Raw genomic sequence first — 24,231 nt, forward strand, 5'->3', positions numbered from 1 at the left:
TTGACCTAAAGCGACATCAGATTTTCACACAAGTCCTAAAAGTAGATAAAGATAACCAAATCAAGCAAATGAGTCAAAAATATTAGACTTGGTCTCTTATTTATTGAGGGAATGACCCAATGTCACATGTCTGTGAGTGACAAAAGTATGTGAACCCTTGCTTTCAGTATCTGGTGTGACCTCCTTGTGCAGCAATAACTGCAGCTAAACGTTTCCGATAATTGTTGATTAGTCCTGCACATCGACTTGGAGGAATTTAAGCTCATTCCTCCTTAGAAAACAGCTTCAGCTCAGTTATGTTGGTGGTTACCTCCCATGAACTGCTCGCTCCAGGTCCTTCCACAACATTTCTATTGTATTAATTTCAGGACTTTGACTTGGCCATTCCAAAACCATCCTAAAGAATGTAGAATAATTTGTGTGCTTAGGGTTGTTGTCTTGCTATATGACCCACCTTCTCTTGAGATTCAGCTCATGGACCAATGTCCTGATGCGATGTGCCACTCCCCCCAGGGCCGCTTGTGTCCCAGGTTTTTAGGAATGCCGAGTGGTGATGTGGCCTTAACAGTTTTGTGTGTCACGGTGCTCCTACCTGGATACCGTCACTCCCCAGAGTTAGGTTCCGCAACAATAAAGTGGAGAGTTATTGTTGGTGGAGTAAGAGTCCAGACTTGCCAAAAGTTCACCAGCTGTACTTGAATAAACTTGTATCCAGACAATATTTGGTCTTTCTCTTGGCTCCAGCAGGTTTTGGGGTAAACTGGCACGCAAACTTAGTTACTTTGCTTTATCTTTCTCTGCCATGCTAGAGAAAGATGGTATCTTTGAGCATGGTGCCTTTGGCTGTTAAGCCCCTCGTAATACTCTGTCTATAAACTGTAAGAAGTCATGGTGCTCTATGAGCTGCTGCCCTTGGGAGACTCCTGCTTCAGGAGGGGGGAGCGCTCCCCTCACTCCAACATGTCTGCTCTTCTTCCAATTCTTAACTTCACTCTCAACTAACTATAGCTTTCTGCAACTCTTCCCTTGGTAGGAAGCAGGACTAGCCCACTTCTGCCCAAAAGGGGGAAGAATGGAATGGTTTAAAGATCTCTCTCTGCCAGATATACTGCTACCTGTTGGTGAACAAGGCACAGTACATGTAATACAATACATAAGTTACATAGCCATGTTATTTAGGCACAAAATCAAAGTACTTGGAATCAAATACACAGATGACATTATTGGTTAGCCATTAGAGACAGTAGCAGTGTATAGGAAAGATAGTGCCCGCTCTGGGGTACTACACTGACATTTTCCTTTGGAATTTGCTGGTAGAATTCAGAGTTCATTGTTCCATCAATGATGGCAAGCTGTCCAGGCCCAGAGGCAGCAAAACAGGCTCAAACAATGATACTACCACCACAGTATTTCACCGATAGGATTTAGTTTTTATGCTGAAATGAAGTGTATTTCTTTCTCCAAACATAACTTTTCTCATTTAAACCAAAAACGTTCTATTTTGGTCTCATTCATCCACAACACATTATTCCAATAGCCTCTGGCTTGTCCAAGTGATCTTTAGAAAAATGCTGATGGGCACCAATGTTCTTTTTGGAGAGCAGTGGCTTTCTCCTTACTATACTACCATGCACCCAATTGTCATTCAATGTACTCCAGATGGTGGACTCATGAACAATAACATTAAGTAATGTGAGAAAGACCTTTACTTGCTTAGAGGTTACCTTGGGCTCCTTTTTGAACTATTCTCTATGTTGGCCGACCACTCCTGGGAAGGATAATAATGGTCTTGAATTTCCTCCAAACACTATCTCTATTGACTGTGGATTGGTGGTTTCCAAACTCTTTAGAGATGGTTTTGTAACATCTCTTCTAGCCTGATGAGCATCAACAATTCTTCTATGAGGTCCTCAGAAATCTCCTTTGTTGATGCCATGATACACTTCCACAAACGTGTTGTAAAGAGCAGACTGATAGATACCTGTTCTTCAAATAAAACAGGCCAGTGGCATAACTAGAGTGTTATGGGCCCCAGTGCAAACTTTGGATGCCCCCCCCCCCCCCAATTCATACAAAGAGGCGGCAATTTTACACTAAGCCCAATGCATGGCTACACTCACCCAGTCCTAACTAATAAAATATGGTCCTACCTCATCCAGGGTGTCGCTGGCGTTGGCGTGAACAAGGTCCCTGTAGTAATAGAGGAAAAAATAATAATCACATAAGGTAGGGATGGTGACTGCCCCTGTGATATCACCAGCAGGGGGCGCTGTGTTGGTCCTGTAAGACTGAGCCATGCCAATGTATAGCAGGGTAATCTAGGACATTTCCTCTAAGTGCTACCACACAGTACTAATGCCCACCTTGTGGCCCCTTCACAAAAGTTATGTCTTTCTTGTGGCCCCCTCACAGCAGTTATACAAGATATGTTCCCCCCTCACAGTAGTTATGCCTAGATATGTTCCCCCTCACAGTAGTTATGGCCAGATATGTGCCCCCTCACAGTAGTTATGGCCAGATATGTGCCCCCTCACAGTAGTTATGGCCAGATATGTGCCCCCTCACAGTCGTTATGCCCAGATATGTGCCTCCTCACAGTAGTTATGCCAGATATGTGCCCCGTAACAGTAGTTATGCCCACATATATGCCCCCTCACAGTAGTTATGCCCAGATATGTGTCCCCTCACAGTGGTTATGCCCACATATGTGCCCCATCACAGTAGTTATGCCAGATTAGGTGCCCCCTCAAAGTAGTTATGGCAGATTAGGTGCCCCCTCACAGTAGTTATTCTGGATTTGGTGCCCCCTCAGTAAAGATGCCCACTTTTGTGCCTCCTCACTCTAGTTGTGCCTCCAGTCTGCAGCTTTATGAAGAAAAAAAAACACATACTTACCTTCTTCCCTGATGACGCGCTCCCACAATCACATCGCGCTGCTGGCTGTGCTGGAGTCCGATTCCTGGGCTGTCATCGCTCCTCCCACATCCAGCAGTGCCATGTGCGGCCTGCAGGGGGAGCGCTGGAGCTCAGAAGAAAAGTGAAGCAGGGGGCGGAGAGGGCCCGGTCGCACCCTCTGCGACCACAATCGTTACGTCCCTGCACCCTCCCAATTGTCATCCCATTGATTGAAAACAACTTCAGCTTTAAGATATATCTGCTAATCCTAAATGTTCACATACTTTTGCCACTCACAGACATGTAATATTGGATCATTTTCCTCAATAAATTAGTGACCAAATCTTATATTTTTGACTAATTTGTTAGATTTGCTCATCTTTATCTACTTTTAGGAATTGTGTGAAAATCTGATGCAGTCTCAGAATTAAATGCATTCAAATTAATGCAGAAATCTAGAACATTCGGAAGGGTTCACAAACTTTCAAGCAACACTGTGTAAAATGTACCTTAGATATAGTGCAGACAGAAAAGTTGTGTAGAAACTGCATATTTTGGGTCATTTCTGTAAATGTACATTTTTTCTCTATAACAGTACTGAGTGGGTGGGCTCTCACATGCTGCTCTGACCAATCAGATTTCTCCCTCTCCATCCCTTCTCTCCTCCCCTCTCACAACATAAGTCCCGCCAGAGCGGAGGGTCACCTCCCTGCTCCCCCTCTCACTGCCACAGCTTATTAGGGGGCGTCACCAGTCCTGGCCACATGTTCTGCCATGATCAGTTATGTGTTCTGAGCAGACACTGTTGCTGTGTATGAAGTAGACTTTACCCTGGTCTCCTGTTCTCTGAAGATCCTCTACTAATCAACATAGAGAAAGATTTAGTGGCAGACTCCCACATGGACACAGTGACCGGATCCAACAATTTCCTTTCATCAGTCGGACTTGGCAGACATTTTTTGTTTTGACTCATCTCTGACTAGGTTGGGAACAACCATATTCCTAGAATACTAGTAATTTATCCCCCTGCGGACACATGTCTGGCGGAGATACTGTAGGAGCTTCAGACGAAAGTACCAGAATTATGTCAAAACCGCAAATATTTTGTGGTCAGAGAACAGGCCGTAAATAATCTCAGTAGACAAAATGAAAAAATTGTTGAGGGGAAACTGCATCTGTCAGATAATAGGCTTCTATGTAAACGTTCCTTTTACAGGATTCCTCTTGTCATCTAAGCAGCAGTTTGTGCTCCAGAGCCGCTATTCCTGCTGTGGTCTTGTACAGGAGGATACGAGCATTCTCAGCCATTTTGAAGTCTTTTCTCACTTTCTCCTTCATCCTTTTTTGGTGCCATCTTTAAATTCAAGGGGATGACATGGAAATAGGGGTGGGCGGTATAGGCGATATGCAATATAAATTTGTGCCACGATATAGATTTTGTGCATATTGCCGGACTGCGATATGACCACGGAGCGGCAGTTCCGATCGGAGTCCCAGCAGTGTTACCATGGCAGCCAGGACGCTACTAAAGTCCTGGCTGCCATGGTATGTCAGTGAGTAGCATTATACTCACGTGCGCCGCATTGCTAATACTTATAGCTCACATGCGCCGTGGCCGCCGGGCGCTCCTTCTTCTCATAGGTCTGTGCGGCTCATTGCTAATGCTATAAGCATTAGCAATGTGCCGCACAGACAGAAGAAGGAGCGCCCGGCGGCCACGGCGCACGTGAGCTATAAGTATTAGCAATGCGGCGCACGTGAGTATAATGCTGCTCACTGACATACCATGGCAGCCAGGACTTCAGTAGCGTCCTGGCTGCCATGGTGACCGATCGGAGCCCCAGCATTACACTGCTGGGACTCAATCGGAACTGCTGCTGCCACCAATGATGTGGGGGGGAAGGGGGCCCCTGCCACCAATGATCAATACTGAGGAGGGAGGGTGGTGGGGCGCACTGCCCACTGCCACCAATGATGGAGGGGGAGGAGGGGGACCCTGTGGCCACTTCCACCAATGATTAATACTGGGGAGGGAGGGGGGGGGGTTTGAGTTACCAGACGGGGCTGATAAGAGGGAGAGGCTGGGGGCTGATCAGAGACTGGGGGGCACATCAGAGTCTGGAGGGCGGATCAGAGGCTGGGGGGGCACATGAGAGGCTGGGGGGCTGATAAGAGGGAGAGGCTGGGCGGCACATGAGAGGCTGATCAGAGGCTGGCTGCCATGGTCAGCTCCCTGCTGTTGTGTGCACAAAGCACCGGGCAGCAGGGAGAGTGTTAAGTCCTATTCACCCTAATAGAGCTCTATTAGGGTGAATATGACAAGGGTTCTAGCCCTTAAGGGGGCTAATAGTTTTTAAATAAAATAAATAAAAAGAAAAAAAATGTTTAAACCCCCCCAAATATAGAAAACAATATATTGCGATATATATTGCATATCGCACATGCTTAAAATTATATCTCAATATAGATTTTAGCCCATATCGCCCACCCCTACATGGAAATAAGGAAAACCCACTTGCACTCTGCAAGGAAAACTACTATTTGAGGGGTTGTCCAGTAGTAGGGCATTTGGACATCCCCAGCTCATGAACCCCATCTATTGAAGCAAAGTGCCTCCAGTGCCTGGGTGTGACCGCAACCACCCTCTATACTTCCACCAGTGCACTGAATCCTTCATGTGCCTACAATTTTTAATCAGCAGGACCAACCCTATCAGGAAGTATAGCTGGTTTAATAAGGTTTAGGCCGAATGCACACGGCCGTGTTCCGCGGCCGAGAGCGGTCCGTGGTATGCCGGGCTGGATTCCTGTTCAGAGCAGGAGCGCATGGCGTCATTGGTTGCTATGACGCCGTGCGCTTCATGCCGCCGCTGCTGTACAGTAATACACTCGTATAGTGTATGACTGTAGTGTAGCGGCGGCATGAAGCGCACGGCGTCATAGCAATCAATGACGCCGCACGCTCCTGCTCTGAACAGGAATCCAGCCTGGCATACCACGGACCGCTCTCGGCCGCGTGCATTCGGTCTTATACTGCTGATAAATGCTCTTTAAGCCACAGAAAACGTCATTATCTGAAATATGAAGGGAGATCTCTACTATTAAGATAATGGTCCATGAGATCTTCCACTGACTACATGTGGGACAAGACCTGGCTGGGCACCTGGGGCGGGTCCTTTCTCTGGCACCCTTTCCCCAATACTTCAGAGTAGTTAGGGTTATGTCCAGATATGTGCCACCTAATAATATCCACATTGTGCCCCCTCATGGTAGTTATGCCCACATTGTGCCCCCCTTAAAGTACTTATACTTTCATTGTATCCGCTTCACAGTAGTAATTCCCTCTGTGCCCCTTTCACAGTAATAATGCCCTCTGTGCCCCCTTCACAGTAGTAATGCCCTCTGTGCCCCTTCACAGTAATAATGCCCTCTGTGCCCCCTTCACAGTAGTAATGCCCTCTGTGCCCCCTTCACAGTAGTAATGCCCTTTTTGCCCCTTCCCAGTAATAATGCTTTCCGTGCCCTCTTTGCCCCTTCACAGTAGTAATGCCCTCTGTGCCCCTTCACAGTAGTAATGCTTTCTGTACCTCCTTCACAATAGCAATGCAATGCCAAGTGTGCCCCCTTCATAGTTGTAAAGCCCACTATGCCTCCTTCAAAGTAGTAATGTCCACTCTGTGCCCCTTTAACAGGAGCAATGCCCTCTGTGCCCCTTCACAATATTGATGCCCTCTGTATCACATTCACAGTAGTAATGCCCTCTATATCCTTTTCACAGTAGTAATGCCCTCTGTGCCCCCTTCACAGTAGTAAAGCCCTTTATGCCCCTTTCACATTAGTAATGCCCTCTGTGCCCCCATCACAGTAGCAATGCCGATTGTGCCCACTTCATAGTAGTAATGCCCACTATGCCCCCTTCAAAGTAGTAATGTCCACTCTGTGCTCCATAAGTTATGCCCTTTAACAGGAGTAATGCCCTCTGTAGCCCTTTCACAGTAGTAAAGCCCTCTGTGCCCCTTCACAGTAGTAATGCCCTCTGTTTCACCTTCACTGTGGTAATGCCCTCTATGCACCTTTCATATTAGTAATGCCCTCTATGCTACCTTCACAGTAGTAATGCCCTCTGTGCCCCCTTCATAGTAGTAATGCCCTCTGTGCCCCCTTCATAGTAGTAATGCCCTCTGTGTTAATAAAACAAAAAACACAGTACCTACTCACCTTGTCCCGTTCCTGAAGCTCACAGTCCTTTCTCCCCTGCAGACACTGATCTCTCTGCAGCACTGTGTGGGAGGAGCACAGACAGATTCCTGGCTGCAGGCTCCTCCCACACAGGCCAGCAGTGTGATCTGTGTCTGCAGGCTGAATGGTGGAGGAGGGAAGGTGTGGTGGTGCTGAGCATTCAGTGAGTGACAGGACTGCAGCTCCCCAGTGCTCCAGCAATGGTAACCCTCCTGAACGCTCCCCCCAAGGCCGGCAGTCAGCACCCGAAATACCTGGGCAAGTTCCGGAGCCCACAGCTCAGCTGCCCGAGGCCAAAAGCAATGAGCGCTTCCATCAATACAGATAGAGGTGCTCATTACTGGAGCGCAGGGAGCTGGGTCCTGTCACTCACCGCTCTGCTCCTCCCCTCCTTCAGGCCAGCGGCACTCTGAATGGTGAAGAAGGAAGACCTGCTCCACCATTCAGTCTGCAGGCACAGATCGTGCTGCTGGCCTGTGTGGGTGGAGCCTGCAGCACGAAAATCTGCATAGACTCCGCCCACACAGTGCTGCAGAGCGATCCGTGCCTGCAGGGAAGAGTGGACTGTGAGCTTCAGGAACGGAACAAGGTGAGTAGTTACTGTGTTTTTTTTTGTTTGCTTTTAATACAGAGGGGTCACAGAGGACTTTATTACTATGGAGGGGGCACAGAGGACTTTATTACTATGGAGGGGGCACAGAGGACTTTATTACTATGGAGGGGCACAAAGGACTTTTTTTTACTATGGAAGGGGCACAGAGGTCTTTATTACTATGGAGGGGGCACATAGGGCATTACTAATGTGAAGGGGGCACAACGGGCATTTCTGCTATGGAGAGGGCACAGAGCCAGAGGGCATTACTACAATGAATGGGGCATAGTGGGAATTATTACTGTGAAGAGGGCACAATGGGGATTTCTTCTATGAAGGGGGCACAATGGGTCTTATTACTATGAAGGGGGCACAATGGGGATTATTACTATGAAGGGGGCACAATGGGGATTATTACTATAAAGGGGCACAATGGGGATTATTACTATAAAGGGGCACAATGGGGATTATTACTATGAAGGGGCACAATGAGGATTATTACTGTGAAAGAGGCACAATGGGGATTATTACTGTGAAGGAGGCACAATAGGGATTATTACTGTGAAGGAGGCACAATGGGGGATTATTACTGTGAAGGGGGCACAATGGGGATTATTACTATGAAGGGGGCACAATGGGGATTATTACTGTGAAGAGGACACAGATAGGGCATTACAACTGTGAAAGGGGCACAATGCAGGCATAACTACTGTGAGAGGGCACCTCTGTATGTACAAAACTACTGTGAATGGTGTTGAGGGCAATACTACTGTGAGAGGGTACATTTTTTTTAAGTATTGGAGCGGGGGGGGGGGGGGAGTGCCAGAGAAAGGACCCGCCCCGGGTGCCAAACACCATAGTCATGCCACTGAAGCAGATTACTGTTTGCTCCCTGCTCCACCATTGAGCCGCCAGCGCTCCACAGCAGCAGCAGCACGATGTCCTCACACATGGTCCTGCTGATCTGTGGAGGAGAAGGAGTGGGGCAGACTGGGAATCAGCCTCTGCTCCTCCTACACAGCAGCGCCATGTGTCACAGTATCCTGCTGCTGCTGATGGGGAGTGCAGATCATGGGAGGAGCCAGGTGAGGAGGATTTATTTTTTTTATTTTTTTTTTACTTTCTGTGAAGGGGGCACATCTGGGCATATCCACTGTGAAGGGGGCACTGGGCACATATCTTGGCATATCCACCGTAAGAGAGCACATATATTGGCATATCTACTGTGAGGGGGCACATATCTTAGTATATCTACTGTGAGGGTGCACATATATTGGCATATGTACTGTGAGGGGGCACATATCTTGGCATATCTACTATGAAGGGGGCACATATCTTGGCATATCTACTATGAAGGGGGCATATCTACTGCGAGGGTGCACATATCTTGGCATATCTACTATGAAGGGGGCACATATCTTGGCATATCTACTATGAAGTTGAATATCTTGGCATATCTACTGTGAGGGGGCACATATCTGTGAGTAGACCTGAGGGACTGAAACATTGGGTAGGAAATAAAAGCAGGCACATAAGGACTGATTCACATATCTCCGCTCTGTGTAAGGTATTGTGTGTCAATAATACATACAGTTTCATTGCTGCAAGCGCTGTGCAAAATGCCACAAGGGGGTCCACTGAGACTTTATCGCCCAAGGACCCACATGAACCTCAAGCCTGCCCTGGCTCCCCCCACCCCCCTCTTGGCACGCTACTGTCTAAGTAAATTAAATGCCATTGGAGAACAACCAGCAGCCCAGTTACCACATGCAGGCCTTAGGTGCCCTCCATGGTTCATTTGTGTACTGTACATCATGTGTTAGTGCCCTAGAGCAAAGGTACTTTGAACTACTGTATGGATGTTTATTGACATTTGCCTGTATTGCTACTATGCAAAGCCATCGAATTCCTATTGTATTGCACTTTAAAGGGTTAACTTACATGTTGATTTATGCAGTTATGTGCATTTATACTGCTTTATATTGCTGAACTGCATTTTATGTTTATAAATTATTGTAATATATGTTGTTGCACTGCACACTGGAATGGGTTCACACACAGTCAGCTAATACTGTGAGACTTTCTACCTATGCACTAAAAAGCTAGTAATCTTCCACAGTTACTATAAGAGAATATGCAGAGCAAAGTTTTGGAGGGAAATAAAACACACACAGTGACCATTTGTCTAGACCAGGCATCTCAAACTGCGGCCCTCCAGCTGTTGTAAAACTACAACTCCCACAATGCCCTGCTGTAGGCTGATACCTGTAGGCTGTCTGGGCATGTTGGGAGTTGTAGTTTTGCAACAGCTGGAGGGCCGCGAGTTTGAGATGCCTGGTCTAGACTGTTGTTTATGTCTGAAAACTGCTTAGTCATCCTCATTGACTTGTATTAAGGCTCAGTACAAGTCTATGGCAGACTGAAATTGCAACAATGTTGCTGTTAGGCTGTGCTTCTCCACCCCACCCTTCGCATTAGAAGGTTCTAGTTCATTTGGAAACTGTATATAAGGAGAGCAGTCAGAACCCCTAGTTGTCTACAGATAGGGACTACAGTTTAGTACAAGAGACTCTGCCAGACTGCACGAGTGACCAGAAGAAGATGCCGAGACGGGGATACTGAGCCACAGACTCTGGGTCCCCAGCCCTTTGGCCAGGACAGCTAGCTCAGGCCTTTCCTCAGCACAGAATCTTCTTCTGCCAGGGAGGAGACTGGGGAAGCCAGCTCAGTGCACTGCCTGTATTGTTTTGCACTTGAGTTCCTCCAGTAAAGAAGCACACTGGTTTACTGCACTGACTCTCTGAACTTATTTCCCATTGGGGTGCACTATGCCTTCACCATCCCTTTCAGAGAGCAGCAATATGTGGTTAGACCCCAACGGTGTTGGAGGGACCCAGTGTAGTGTTGGAGCCACCCCAAGCCTGGCACCTTCTGCACCTTACATAGACTATAAAAGCTTGGTTGAGCAACCCCAGTCTTCAAATGCGATATAGTGGTACATTGCAGACCGGTGCCATGTAGATCCTGCCTGAGCAGCTTTTTAGTTCAGCAACAGAAAATCGGGTTATAGCGCTGGAGGAGATGGTGAGTACTCGGAGGGCAGGAGCCACTGAGTGATACCCAGCTCACCCTATTTTGTTGCTGTCACCCCTTGAACCTTGGTGCTTTTTTTCTAGTGTAATGTAGCTGTATAAAAAGCACAGTGTCTCAGTGGTTAGCACCTCAACCTTGCTACCATGGGGTCAGGGCAGTCTTTAATAAGGTGCAAAAGGGCTGCCCCAGTTGCTCCTGAGGGGCCCAAGGTAGCTCCCTCTTGAGCCCTGCTGGCCAATGCCCCGGGTGTCAGGCTGTCAGCTACACAGGGGGGTGCTGCCATGCCATGCCTGCCTGCCAGCACTCCAGGCAGCGAACTGTGATAGCTGTGATTCTCTTAGGAGAAAGGACCTTAGATGACATCATCACCATGTGACCAGTAACCTAGCAATATTACTGGTCACATGGCTATGAGGTAATCAAAGGTCCTTTTTACCAGGAGTGTTACTGCAGGAAAAGTTTGCCTTAACTGTGGAGCTTTTTTTGTGAAGATTACATCAGGAAAAGGTGACAGGGGCTGTTATACTAATATACTGTAAGCAAAAAGGGTTTGAAGAAATCCAGCTCCACTTTGATAAAGGAATGTAAATTTATTTTGCTTGGAGCTGGATTTCTTCAAACCCTTTTTGCATACAAATTACCCGTTGCCTGACTCGGGTTATCCGTGCTCACAGCTGAAGGAGGGGCAGGTGAGAGCTGCTGAACTTTCTTTTTCTTAATATACTGTAAGCTACTGTATACTGTGGGGTGCTATACTGCTCTACTGTATACTATGGTTTTGTATACTGTGGGGGGCTGTATATTGTGGGGTGCTGTATACTGAAGGGTGCTATACTGCACTACTGTATACTGTGGGGTGCTGTATATTGTGGTGTGCTATACTGCTCTACTGTATACTATGGGGTGCTGTATACTGTGGGATTCTGTATACTGTGGGCTGCTGTATATTGTGGTGTGCTATACTGCTCTACTGTATACTGTAGGGTGCTGTATACTGTGGGGTCCACACTGCTCTACTGTATACTGTGGGGGGCTGTATATTGTGGGGTGCTGTACTGCTCTACTGTATACTGTGGGGTGCTGTATATTGTGGTGTGCTATACTGCTCTACTGTATACTATGGGGTGCTGTATACTGTGGGATTCTGTATACTGTGGGGTGCTGTATATTGTGGTGTGCTATACTGCTCTACTGTATACTGTGGGGTGCTGTATACTGTGGGGGCCACACTGCTCTACTGTATACTGTGGGGTGCTGTATATTGTGGAGTGCTGTATACTGTGGGGGGCTGTATATTGTGGGGTGCTGTACTGCTCTACTGTATACTGTGGGGTGCTGTATATTGTGGGGGTTGTATATTGTGGGGTGCTGTATTCTGTATAATTTGGGGTGCTGTATACCATGGAGTGCTGTATACTGTGGGGTGCTGTATATTGTGGGGTGCTGTATACTGTGGGGGGCTGTTTATTTTGGGGTGCTATACTGCTCTATTGTATACTGTGGGGTGCTGTATATTGTGGGGGGGCTTTATACTGTGGGGTGCTATACTGCTCTACTGTATACTGTGAGGTGCTGTATACTGTATAGTTTGGGGTGCTGTATATTGTAGGGTGCTGTATACAGCGGTGTGCTATACTGCTCTACTGTATACTATGGGGTGCTGTATACTGTGGGGTACTGTATACTGTGGGGTGCTATATATTGTGGGGTGCTATACTGCTCTACTGTATACTATGGGGTGCTGTATACTGTGGGGGGCTATACTGCTATACTGTATACTGTGGGTTGCTGTATACTATAGGGTGCTATACTACATACTGTGGGGTGCTGTATACTATAGGGTGCTATACTGCATCCTGTGGGGTGCTGTATACTATAGGGTGGTATACTGCTTGCATACTGTGGGGTGCTGTATACTATAGGGTGCTATACTGCATACTGTGGTGTGCTGGGGTGCACTGTAACACTAGGGTGAGCCGAGCCCCGGTCTCCTTCCTGAACTGGAGAGCGGTGCCCATTTCCAGCCAAGAGCACTGATCCTGAGCCGCTGGAGTCTTCAGAACTGGAAGTATTTACAGTCATTCACTGTACTCTACCAGGTGTGTGGATTTTTTTGTGTGTGTGTGTTGTGGTTGAGGGTGTGATTGCATGCCAGGGTGTGGGAAGGCGGGATCCAGGGGGCCCAAGTAAATTCTTGCCCAGGGTCCAATAACTATTAAAGACGGCCCTGCATGGGGTCCTCAGTTGCATCTGATCGGGTCAATAGGATTAAATCTGCTTGTTCTCTATGTGCTTGTGCTGGTATCCTCCAGGTTCTCCAGCATTTTAGACAATACGATTGTGAGACAGGGACCAGTAAAAGTAACGTAATCTGTGTCCATTGGAGCACAATATGATGCTAGTATTCAAAGACAAATATACTAGAATTGTAATATCTCCACCTGGTGGTCATAAGTAGTACTGCAGATTTTTATTTCAAAGTTTATTTTGGGAAGGGAAAAGGTTTTAAAGGGTTTGCACCTTGGTGGATTATATATACCTCAAATATAAAATATAATACTCATTTAAAGGGGACCTGTCACCACCATAATGCCCCCCCTCCCCCAAATACTTGCAGTGCCTCACAGCTGAAGTCATATTGTCTCCAAAGATGTGTTTTGCCATTTCACCAGATGGCCAAGTTTCCAGAAAACAACTTTACTTCCCCCCCCCCACGCTGGGGTGTGCAAATGTGCAGCTTAAAGTCAAGGGGGCAAAGGCCTTAATGCTTCAATTCATGCTTGCCGCACCCCCTTCCTGCCTCTGACGATGGACTTCTTTTATTCTTCAGATTCCATGTGCCTGAGATCCTGCGCATGCAACGTCCTCGTATCCTTTTTGGCCCCTACACAGTAAGTCCAACGGCAGTGTACTTGGCTTCAGAGGCTCAATGCGCAGGCAACCACGGGGCACCCCAGGGAACATTCTCGCCCTCCTGGTCCTGTGAATGATGTTGATGAGTGAGAATGTTCCCTGGCTCACTCACTGGAGTCCACGCCTGCACAGTCATTACGCAGGAGCTGAAAAGGATGGCGCATGCGCGGGATCTCAGGGACTTCACATCTGGAGAAAACCAAAGGCATGCATCAATAGTAAAGAGGCAGGAAGGGGGCGCGGCAAGCTTGAGTTAAAGCGTCTAGGCTGCTGCCCCCTTGAGTTTTTGGGTGAACTTGGCCATCTGGTAAAATAGCGAAGGACACGATTGGAGACCAGATTACTTCAGAGATACTGCAGCCTGTTAGGGGGGCATTATGATGGTGTCCCTTTAAAGAATACAGGTGTACTTTATGTTTTATACCCAGTATACCTTGCAATTTTAATTACAGTAGCTAAACTTAAAGGGGTTGTCCCTCGAATAATAGTTCTCAGACCAGCACCTGCATCTGAATACTTTTATAATTGCACGTAATTAAAAATGTATTATAGCTTCTATGAAATCTATCTGTATAGCGCCACCTGCTGTCTGCGCTGTTTCCAATTTCTTTGTCCTGCTCACTGAGACAGAAGCACATGCTCAGTTCTGTCCTGCAACTGCCACTAGCTGCAGCAGACAGGCCACGCCCTCTGAGAAAGGACGCACCCCCTGAGCTGCCAGCTTGAAATAAATGTAGCAGAACCATTGGAGCAAATGAATGGGGAGATCTCTCGATCCATGCGAGGTCCAGGGCTGGTTCTAGCTTTGTTAGAAAGAGATTGTCATGTACTAGAGTAACTAGACTATATGATTTTCATATTTTTACATTAATCGCGGGATAACCAGTTTAAGAAAAAAATGATGGTCCGATGCGGCATTTAGCTGATATAACACATATCTTTATTTATTTTTTAAGGGGTAACAAAAAATAATTTAAAGAGAACGTTCTGACAGCTCTCTATATCCGCGCCGCCATCCCGTCCAGTAAGCGTCACATACACTTTGCATTGCATTACATTGCACACTTTCCCTGTTGATGGGACATTTGAAGTCTACAGTCCAGCCGTCCAGGCTCCAAGTCCACGCTTTGGCGTCTCGTTGCGATAACGTTGTCTTGTTTTTCAGCGTCAGTCTCATGCATGTAATGGATACTGTTCAGTTTAGAACTATACATAGCAATATAAACTCTGTCAGAAGTTATACAAAGATTACCCATGGATACAGAAAAATAATATCTTCAACGACCTGATAGAAAATGAATGGAAAAGTACCGGACGTCGCTTAAAGTGCACACAAATATATCATCACTCAAAATCGTCTGACCTGGCGGCGACATAGCGGACACCAGGCATGCCCTGGATGGTGCCAACCCACATAGTAGGCAACCTCATGGAGACTGTGACTGCCTATTGACCCCACTACTATGTGCAAGTGACAGGCACGCTGCTTAAAGGGACACTAAATGTAAAGTACAAAGCTTATAAAAGTATAGCTTATCATTAAAGCTGCATGAAGTACGTAGAGTTATGTATGTAAATGTCTCCTGAAGTTCTTAGACCTGGAGATATAGGAGATAAAGTACTGATCCTGGGGGCAGACATTTTTCTGGACTTCCTGTCAGTCAGCTCCATGTCATCCTTTGCTCAGCCCAAAATGTCTCTTTATGTTGAGCAATAGATTGGTGTCAACTGCACAGCACCTGGAGATAAGATGGACTTTAACTTTAGTGTCCCTTTAAGACCCTCATGGACAGGTTTATAAAACAGATTCCACCTCACCTGCCCTTGGCAGCTTGTAGTGACTATGACCTGCCACAAGGTGGTACACTAACTGCTCACCCTGTGTAACTGGATAGGGTAGACCAGGGATGATCAACCTACGTCCCTCCAGCTGTTGTAAAACTACAACGCCTATCATGCCCTGCTGTAGGCTGTCCGGGCATTCTGGGAGTTGTAGTTTTCAAACAGCTGGAGGGCCACCGCAGGTTGGGCATCCCTGGGGTATACTGTATGATAATAGTGAGGTTTTCCAGGATTATGGTCCTTTTTAACTATCTCCAGAGCGTGTGGTACCTAATGGAAAAATCATACATACCTGCTTCCCGCTGCTCCGTTCCGGCGCCCTGGCTGCATTCAGCAATCTTCTGGTCCCTGCCATGTTAACTTCCAGATGGACTATGGACAAGGTCACGTGCATAGCTGTAGCCAATGACTGCTTACAGCGATGATGTGTCCCCAAGTGGCACCTTGCTGCTGGGCCACGTGCCATTCAAGAAGACATCACTGCTGTGGCCAGTCATTGGCTGCATCAACGCACGTGACCCCTGTCTATACCCTAGATGGAAGTTCACAGACTGGGGGCAAGAAGATTGTCAAAAGGGCTGTTGGGGAGCAGGTACAAATGTGTTTTTTTAATTACCGTAGGTAACACACATTCTGGGGGCTAGCCATAATCCTGGAAAAAACCCTTTAAAGGGGTTTTCCAATACTTTTTTTTACTGATGAGCTATCCCCTGGATAGGCCATCAGTATCTGATGGGAGGAGTCTGATACCTGGGACCTCCCCTGATCAGCTGTTTAAGACATCGGAGCTTGCAATAGCGCCCCTAGACCATGTGACATCACGTTCATTGGTCACATGGCATAGGCAAAACTCCTTTAGAACACAGGACAGGTCGCATAGCTTTTCCACTGCCAACTGACCATCCTTAGTCTTCCTAGAAGGCCCCATGGCACAGAAGGGTTTACCGCCATTTGTTGGGATCATGCAGAAATAAAAATATCATATAAGTAACAATCTGTAAAAAAATTACTGAAAGTTCATCTTTGTGCTCACAAATATATAGTAACCCCAAGTCATCTGAAAGACCTGTTTATGCACCAGCGGGTGGCTACATGGTGGACACCGAGCACCAAGCTACATCTGAATGCTTAGTGGTGCCATTTGAAATGTCACTTGAAGTGGCATTGACATCTAGTAATGGCAATGTCTTCTTGTCTTGGTGTATCATCAAGGTACCCTAGTCTAGGTTGGGTGGCATAAATATGGAATCGAAATATATGCATTAAAGGGGTTGGCCCATCTGGGACATTGATGATATCAGATAGGTGTAGGTCCCACCTCTGGAACCCACTTCTATCTCCAGAACGGGGCCCCGAAGTAAAGTACAGCACACAGCGCATGCGCAGTGTGCTCTCCATTCATCATTATCGGAGTTCCAAAAATAGTTGCGCGAGCATGTTGTGGCTATTTTCCAAGTCCCATAGCATTGAATAGAAAGCGCATGCATCACCACTCGTCCATTCACCACCATGGGACTGACGTAAATAGCCAACCCAGCTCTTGGCTGTTTTCGGGACTCCCATAGCAGTGAACAGAGTGTGAACATGCAACAAGCTCTGGACACAGTTTTCGTACAAACAGATCAGACCAACCCAAAGACTTATCTACAAGTAGTGGAGACTCATGGACAGTAACATTATATCTCTAGAACAGGGCAAGGATCATTGAAGATTGAAGCTGCCAGATGTCACACCAAGGGTTTGAGTAATAATGGCCTTCAAAAATGAGCAGATTAAATGGTCCAAAGGGAGATTCTTGGTAAGGCTACAGCTGTAAAACAGTTTGTGAGAAACCAGTAATCAATATTCTGTCTATATCTAGGAGAGCATTAAGAAGCCACCCCGGCAGATTAGTGCTCCGCAGGATTGAGGCAGCATTACACGTGGAATCTTTGCAAAAAAAAGAAAAAGAAACGTTTTGAGCAGCTGTATAATAAATTTGAATAGATCCCAAGGTTGAGTGTGGTTCTTTATAATATGAATTCCATTGACTCAAAGGTGTCCATCATAGATGGACTTGACAAGACTGCTGCTTCACTTTTTACTTATCCTTCAAAACAGGACTTGTTTCTTAAAACCATGTTGACTACATTTGACTTATGTACTTGCAATCTTTCTGGCCAAAATCAGGGCTTCCAAGAATGTCTGAGGATGTTTTTGTAGCCCAGGGCATGCTCTTAAGTCTTTCAATATTGTCACATTTCTTCTATCCCCCAGCCATGGTTTACTTTTTAAGCCTATCTGGCCATGCCGATGTTCTTGTACTGACACATGAGCAGATGTTTGAATGTCTTTTTAAAGGTGGCGTTACACAACGCATAACATGCTGGGTTTATTGTACTGTTCACATAGCAGAGCCAGTAGCCTATATACCACACAGTTTCAGGGATACACGTTTCGCAGAAAGTGTTTATGAGAACCATGACGTTGTAAGGCGTCCAGGTGAGAATGAAAGCCAGCAGTATAGCAAAGATGGTCCTGGTGACTTTCTTCTCCCTAGCAGCCATCTGTCTTTTTTTTCTCACTTGATTGCGAGCTATACTGGCAAATTTCCTTGCTACATTGGCTGGACGAGTGTTGGGCAGGGTTGAGTCTTTGTGTAGAGGTATTGAACATTCGGGAACAATCTCAATAGCTGTCACACATTCATTGCCCGTCTGCTTGGTCACAATTTTTATTTTGGACCACTTCGAAGCCGCACCAACCCTTGGATGCAATTGTTGCAAGCTTTGAGTGGGAGCCAAGACGACACCAGAAGATGGATCATTCACTTGCTTCTCCTGAGGGTTATTGATCATGCTAGCCGAACTTGATTCATTTGAGGTCTCTTTGTCTTCCACCGATTGAAGGTTGGTCAATGACTTCTCAAGTTTGCCATTTTTCACCCCATTCTCCCCTTCCATCTTTCCTTCCAGCGACTCGGATTTTGGAAGGTTCTTTGTCTGCTTGATGAGAGGGCTCTTCATAGAGCTTATCGGTTTGCTCTTCTTCTCTGGCTTGGTCTCCGGGCAATGCCTGCGGACTCTGCTTCTGCTGGCCAACGAAATGTGGATATATAGAATGGTCATGATAATCACAGGCAGATAGAAGGCAGCGATGGCTGTCCCAAAAGTAACTGCAGGGTTGGAGAGAAACTGAATGTAGCACTCCCTGTCTTCCACTGTCCTCTCACCTACAATGAACTGCCAAAACAGGATGGCGGGTGCCCAGAGTGCAAAGGAAAGAAGCCAGGCTGCCGCAATCATCAACCCTGCCATCTTGGTGGTTCTTCGAGCTGGATAGGTCAAGGGTTTGGTAACGCAGAAATATCGATCAAAGCTGATGATCAGAAGGTTCATGACTGAGGCATTACTGACCACATAGTCCAAAGCCAACCACAGGTCACACACAATGGGTCCGAGTGGCCAGTAGCCCTTTATAATGTAGACTGAGTAGAGATTCATGGAGAATACACCAATGATGAGGTCGGCGCAGGCCAGGCTGAAGAGAAAATAATTGTTGACTGTCTGTAACTGGCGGTTGACCTTGATGGAGAGCATCACCAAGATGTTACCCACGACGGTGACCAAGCTGAGAGAACCCGTCACTGTGGCAATGAAGATCATCTCCATTGTCTGATACTTGCTTGTAACCTCTCCAGTGTTATTGGGTGGTTGGGCAGGAAGACTTGTTGAATTGTCCCAGGTGTCGTTCTCCATTCTGACTGGCCAACGAGGAGCAGATAAGTTGTAGAAAAGCTCTATGGGAAGAAGTAGGGAAAAAAAGAGAAAAGTTTAAATAAATTGTCAGAAATATCGCTACCAAGAGAATTCTACTCAAAGACATGGAGCGTACTGTCAGCAGACTCAATTAGGAGAAGGCCCGACATGTTTCATGGTTCTTGGATAATGGCTTTCAACGATGATGACAACGAGCTCCTTGGGTCATTGTTATTAGTTAATTAGTGTGTCATTTTAATGAGCGCCACAGTTACTTTAGTCCCAAACCGCAGAAGCCGAGCTATTTCTGTACAAAGCGGCTGCAAGTTGTGAATGCTGGGAACGCTTCGATCTAAGCTGGCGTAAAATTCATGGACTTTTTGAAACTCTCCGGTGGTTTCACAGTTCTGTCCATTAGTTCTTTAGAGCAAAGTTTTTTTTTTGGCAGAAATATTACAAAGGAGAATATTCAGGACCAATTTACGCTGAGAGGTACACATGAGACGTCCAACAATGCCGTCTTATACAGTGACTTTTCACAGTCAGTATTTAGTCAGTGTTAGATCAGTGATTGTGAACCTAACCCAGGAATGGAGCCTCCAAAAAGATATGGTATAATGGAAAGAATTGCACACGTTCTGTGTTTTGACCCATGCTTGGCTTCAGCTCAGAAATCACTGACCAAACACTGACTGTGTGAAAGCGGCCTTAGGCTGGGTTCACACTGCATTTTAGCTATTTGCTGGTTTTTCCCATGGGGCGTGCCTAAAATAAAAGCCATTCAAATGTATACTGTGACTGGTCTATCCACTGTAATGGAGCAATCTCCAAACTGTCCTTGGACGGCAGAGGTTGGATTTCAACATATTAAGGGCTCATGCACACAAACGTATTTTCTTTCCGTGTCCGTTCCGTTTTTTTGTGGACTGTATGCGGAACCATTCATTTCAATGAATCCGCAAAAAAATATGAAGTTACTCCGTGTGTATTCTGTTTCCGTATGACCGCATGTCTGTTCCGCAAAAAAATAGAACATGTCCTATTATTGTCTGCATGACGGACAAGGATAGGACTGTTCTATTATGGGTCGGCTGTTCCATTCCGCAAAATACGGAATGCACACGGACGTCATCTGTATTTTTTGCGGACCGCAAGATACATACGGTCGTGTGCATGAGCCCTTACCCTTTCTTCCCATGGGAGAAAAGTTACTGCCGGAGGTGCTCATTCCTTTCAGCTGCTTGGAACAAACATGGATGCTCAGCTGAATAAGGCCTCTTTCACATGAGCGATTCAGTTTATGTCAGGATCTGTTCAGGAAAAAAACTGATGGTTTTACACGCAAGTTCACACAGATTGAGTTCAGTGTTTCAGTTTTTTCCTCAGTTTTTGGTGCGTTTTTTTACATGTGTGAAAAAAAACTGAAGAATTACAATCTACATCTACTAGCAACCATCAGTGAAAAACGCTTTGCATCCAGATGCCTTCCGTTTTTCACACAAGCCCTATTCACTTCTATGGAACCAGACCTGTGTGAAAAATGCAGAATATGAAACGTGCTGCGTTCTATATTCTGCGTCAGTAGTGGATCCAGAAGAGAGAAGAATAAGTCCTTCCTTTATGCTTCTCATTCCTTTTAGCTTTGCTTTTGGCTTCGGCTTAAAAAACTGCAGTATTTTTCTAAACAAAAAGTTGTGTAAAAGCACTAACTTAGCTGGGGCTCTGTGTATTTGCACTGTATGCCTAAAACGATTTATGAGATCTGTTGTTGCTGTCCTTGTGGGTCATGGGCCTTAGCACCAACAGTTCTATAGGTACGTCATGTATAGCAAAGTGCAGTTTACTAACTTGCCAGGAGATGGCAGCATGATACCATTAATATAGTATAGGTCTTTTTAATGAACCTTTTTTCGATGGATTTATCACTGATCTTTCCAAGTTACGTCCCTTCTATATGCTCGCTAGACTGCTAGACTAAACCAGTAACATTTTTATTTCCAGGGATTCAAGGAAATGCACACCGCGTGGCGACTCCTGCCCATTCAATAGGATATCACATTCCCTAGACTTCATTTAAAGTGACAACCCGCCAAATGTATAAGGTCGTACTGTACAATCTGAACCTCCGGTTGGTTTAAACTATGAAGGAAGCTCTGAGCATAGGGCCCCATGCACATAACCGTATCCGTTTTGCGGTCTTCAAATCTCGCATCTACAAAAAAACGGATAACCGCTGTGTGTGTTCCACATTTTCCTATACCGCACGTCCCTGCCCTGTTTTAAATATGCCTATTCTTGTCCGCAAAATGGACAAGTATAGGATGTTCTATATTTTTTATTTTTTTTGTGGGACGGCGGAAAGGACATACGGATGCAGATATTACACATTATTTAATGGGGAATACAAGTATTTACTGAGAGGCTGGAGAGCCGCCAGATCCTCTTGAAAGGCTATGGGCCCCTTTTTTTAAATTAAAGAGATATTGAATTGTGTTGTTTTTTTTTCTAATTAAAAAACATTTTATCGTTAAAGGCTGCTCGAACACCATCATGTTCTGATCCCGTCCGACAAGCTTTAATTAATAGAGCACAGTCCACATGGCTTAACGTAATGGGGGAAAATGATTGAATTTAAATTTAAATTACTGCTAAAAGCAATAGTAAAAACATTTAATAAAAAATAACTTGCCAAAAACGTGTGAAATATGGTAGAACTGTTTATCTTCCGAAAGTAAATACAGAATAGTAAACTCCTTGATCAATTAAAACACAGGTCGGACATTTCATAAATCATTGCTGACTGATTCAGTCTTGAGCTAAAACAGTCTGGGGGGCGCTGTTGCATTATTGTCTATGATAAGCAGTTGCTAATAGGAGTGGTCAAAAGTGGTATTGCATGCGTTTATTTTTTTTCCTAAGGGGGTCAATCAGCAAAATGTACTTTAAGTAAAGGATCCGATCATAACCAGCTCATTCAAGCTTGTATTTACATGCAGCAACCATCCTGTCTGTATGGGGATGAACAATTGCTACTATAATCATGGTAGTAGCCCGGGGATTAAATCTCCTTCTGCTTGTCTCCAGTCAGCAGACTAGATGTGCTGTTTATGGCAGTCTGCACTGAGGCTGTATACCTACCCACTTATTGTAGGAACTACATTTTGCTTGTAATTTGGAGCACCCCAGATGCTCTGAGACTAACCGGCCTGGGTCAGAGGGAAGTAACACCACACACTCCCCTTGTAGAAGTGAATAATTCTCATCATCTTGGGTTGCAGGGTTTGAGACGCTCTACAATTTAAAAAAAAATCCTTTTGTGCATGATCTTTTCTCATCAGAGGCTCATCCAGCTTCTCTATCCCTTCACCATACTTTACACTGCAGCCCTGCCTGTTTAGATTGGCTGCTGTGTATAAGCGCATGTTCAGATTCCATCACGATATACAGACTACAATAATTATAAACTCTAACCAGTGATGAAACATTTATCAGGCATTTGCAGGTCATCATCTTAGGGAAATGAGTTGCAATAAGGGGGAGTTTAAAGGGGTTGTCCCATAGCCACAGGGTAGGGGATATGAGTCTGATTGGTGGGTGTTGATCGTTGGGACCCCCACCGATCAAGAGAATGGGGTTCAGTGTCTCCTGCAGACTGCTGAGAAGCCGAGAACACTGAGGCTCCGTTCATATGTGGGGGACACAGGACCCCTGTTCTCCTGATCAGTCTTCGTCCCAGCATTTGGACCCCCAGTGATCAGACAGGATACGTTAAAAAATTGGCACAATCCCTTTCCAATCTTAAAAGGGATGTCACATCTCAGACACTGGTGGCATACACCACCGATGTCAGATAGGTGCAGAGCCCACCTCTATGACCCACTACTATCTCCACCACAAGGAAGAGTGCACTGCGCATGTGCTGCATGCTCTCCATTCACTTCTATGGCAGTGAATGGAGAGGCGGCTGTGCATGCGCAGTGCATTCTCCATTCACCGCTATGTTCCAAAAATGGCCGAGCATGCTTCCATAGAAGTGAATGGACAGTACTCCGCGTCTGCGCGGTGCACTCTCCTTAGTTCTGAAGACAGGTGCGGGTCCCACCTCGAAAAGGGATGTCCCCTGACCCATCCAGACAGCCGCTGGCTTCCAACTTTAGGCTGCTATTAAATGCAGTGGTGACGAGGGTTAGAAAAACGGAGTAGCATAGCCCTGCCGGCTGTTCCCTTAATCCAGGCCACCCTTATAGCAGCCACCTGGATAGTTCAGGGAACCTCTACTTCTAAAACAGGTGGTGGGACCAGCACCTACAGCATATCTTGCAGCCATGAATATCTAAGATGGGATACCCCTTTAAAGAGAACCTCTCACCGCTCCTGACCTGTCTATTTTAAAACCCCTTAGTGACCAAGCACATTTTTTAAAAATTGCATTCCAAGAGCTAGAACTTTTTTGTTTTTAAAAAAATGTACTTGTATGAGGTCTTATTTTTTGCAGGACAAGTTATGGTTTTTAATGCACCATTTTAAGTACATGTAATGATTGATTAAAGCCAGCCGTTTAGCCCAAACCCCCTTTGTTTACGGCAGTAAAAACACGTATGGGTGGTCACTAAAGGGTTAGCTTCAAGCATTCCCCATGTAATAACAATTCTGGAGCCTCTATTCTTATGTCTGCATGTTGTGCCATTCCTTTATTATTTGCACTAGAAGTTAAGCATGAATTGCTACTAGCCTTCAGTAAGGGGAGGTAACCAGTTGGGGGGTGTACCTGCACAGACTGAAAATAGCAGCACTGATTGGATAGAGCAAGTCTGTGAAGGTACACACCCCCAACTGGTTACACCCCTCTGTACCCTTACTGAAGGCTAATAGCAATTCATTCATAACTTGTAGTGCAAATAATAAATGAATGGTACACCAT

General features: G+C 45.9%; 1 protein-coding gene across 2 annotated transcripts in view; it reads right to left on the reverse strand.

Moving 5' to 3' along the window:
* Positions 1 to 14,648: 14,648 nt before the first annotated feature.
* The window catches only part of CHRM4 (cholinergic receptor muscarinic 4), a 59,814-nt gene continuing 50,231 nt past the window's right edge, over positions 14,649 to 24,231 (reverse strand). For both annotated transcript variants that reach the window (XM_044270451.1, XM_044270452.1), the window contains exon 2: positions 14,649 to 19,351. In XM_044270451.1, the coding sequence (XP_044126386.1) occupies positions 17,850 to 19,351 (1,502 nt within the window). In that variant the 3' untranslated portion in view covers positions 14,649 to 17,849. The remainder of the gene's footprint in view (positions 19,352 to 24,231) is intronic.

Source organism: Bufo gargarizans, chromosome 10 (genome assembly GCF_014858855.1).
Source record: "Bufo gargarizans isolate SCDJY-AF-19 chromosome 10, ASM1485885v1, whole genome shotgun sequence".
NCBI classification, from domain to species: domain Eukaryota; kingdom Metazoa; phylum Chordata; class Amphibia; order Anura; family Bufonidae; genus Bufo; species Bufo gargarizans.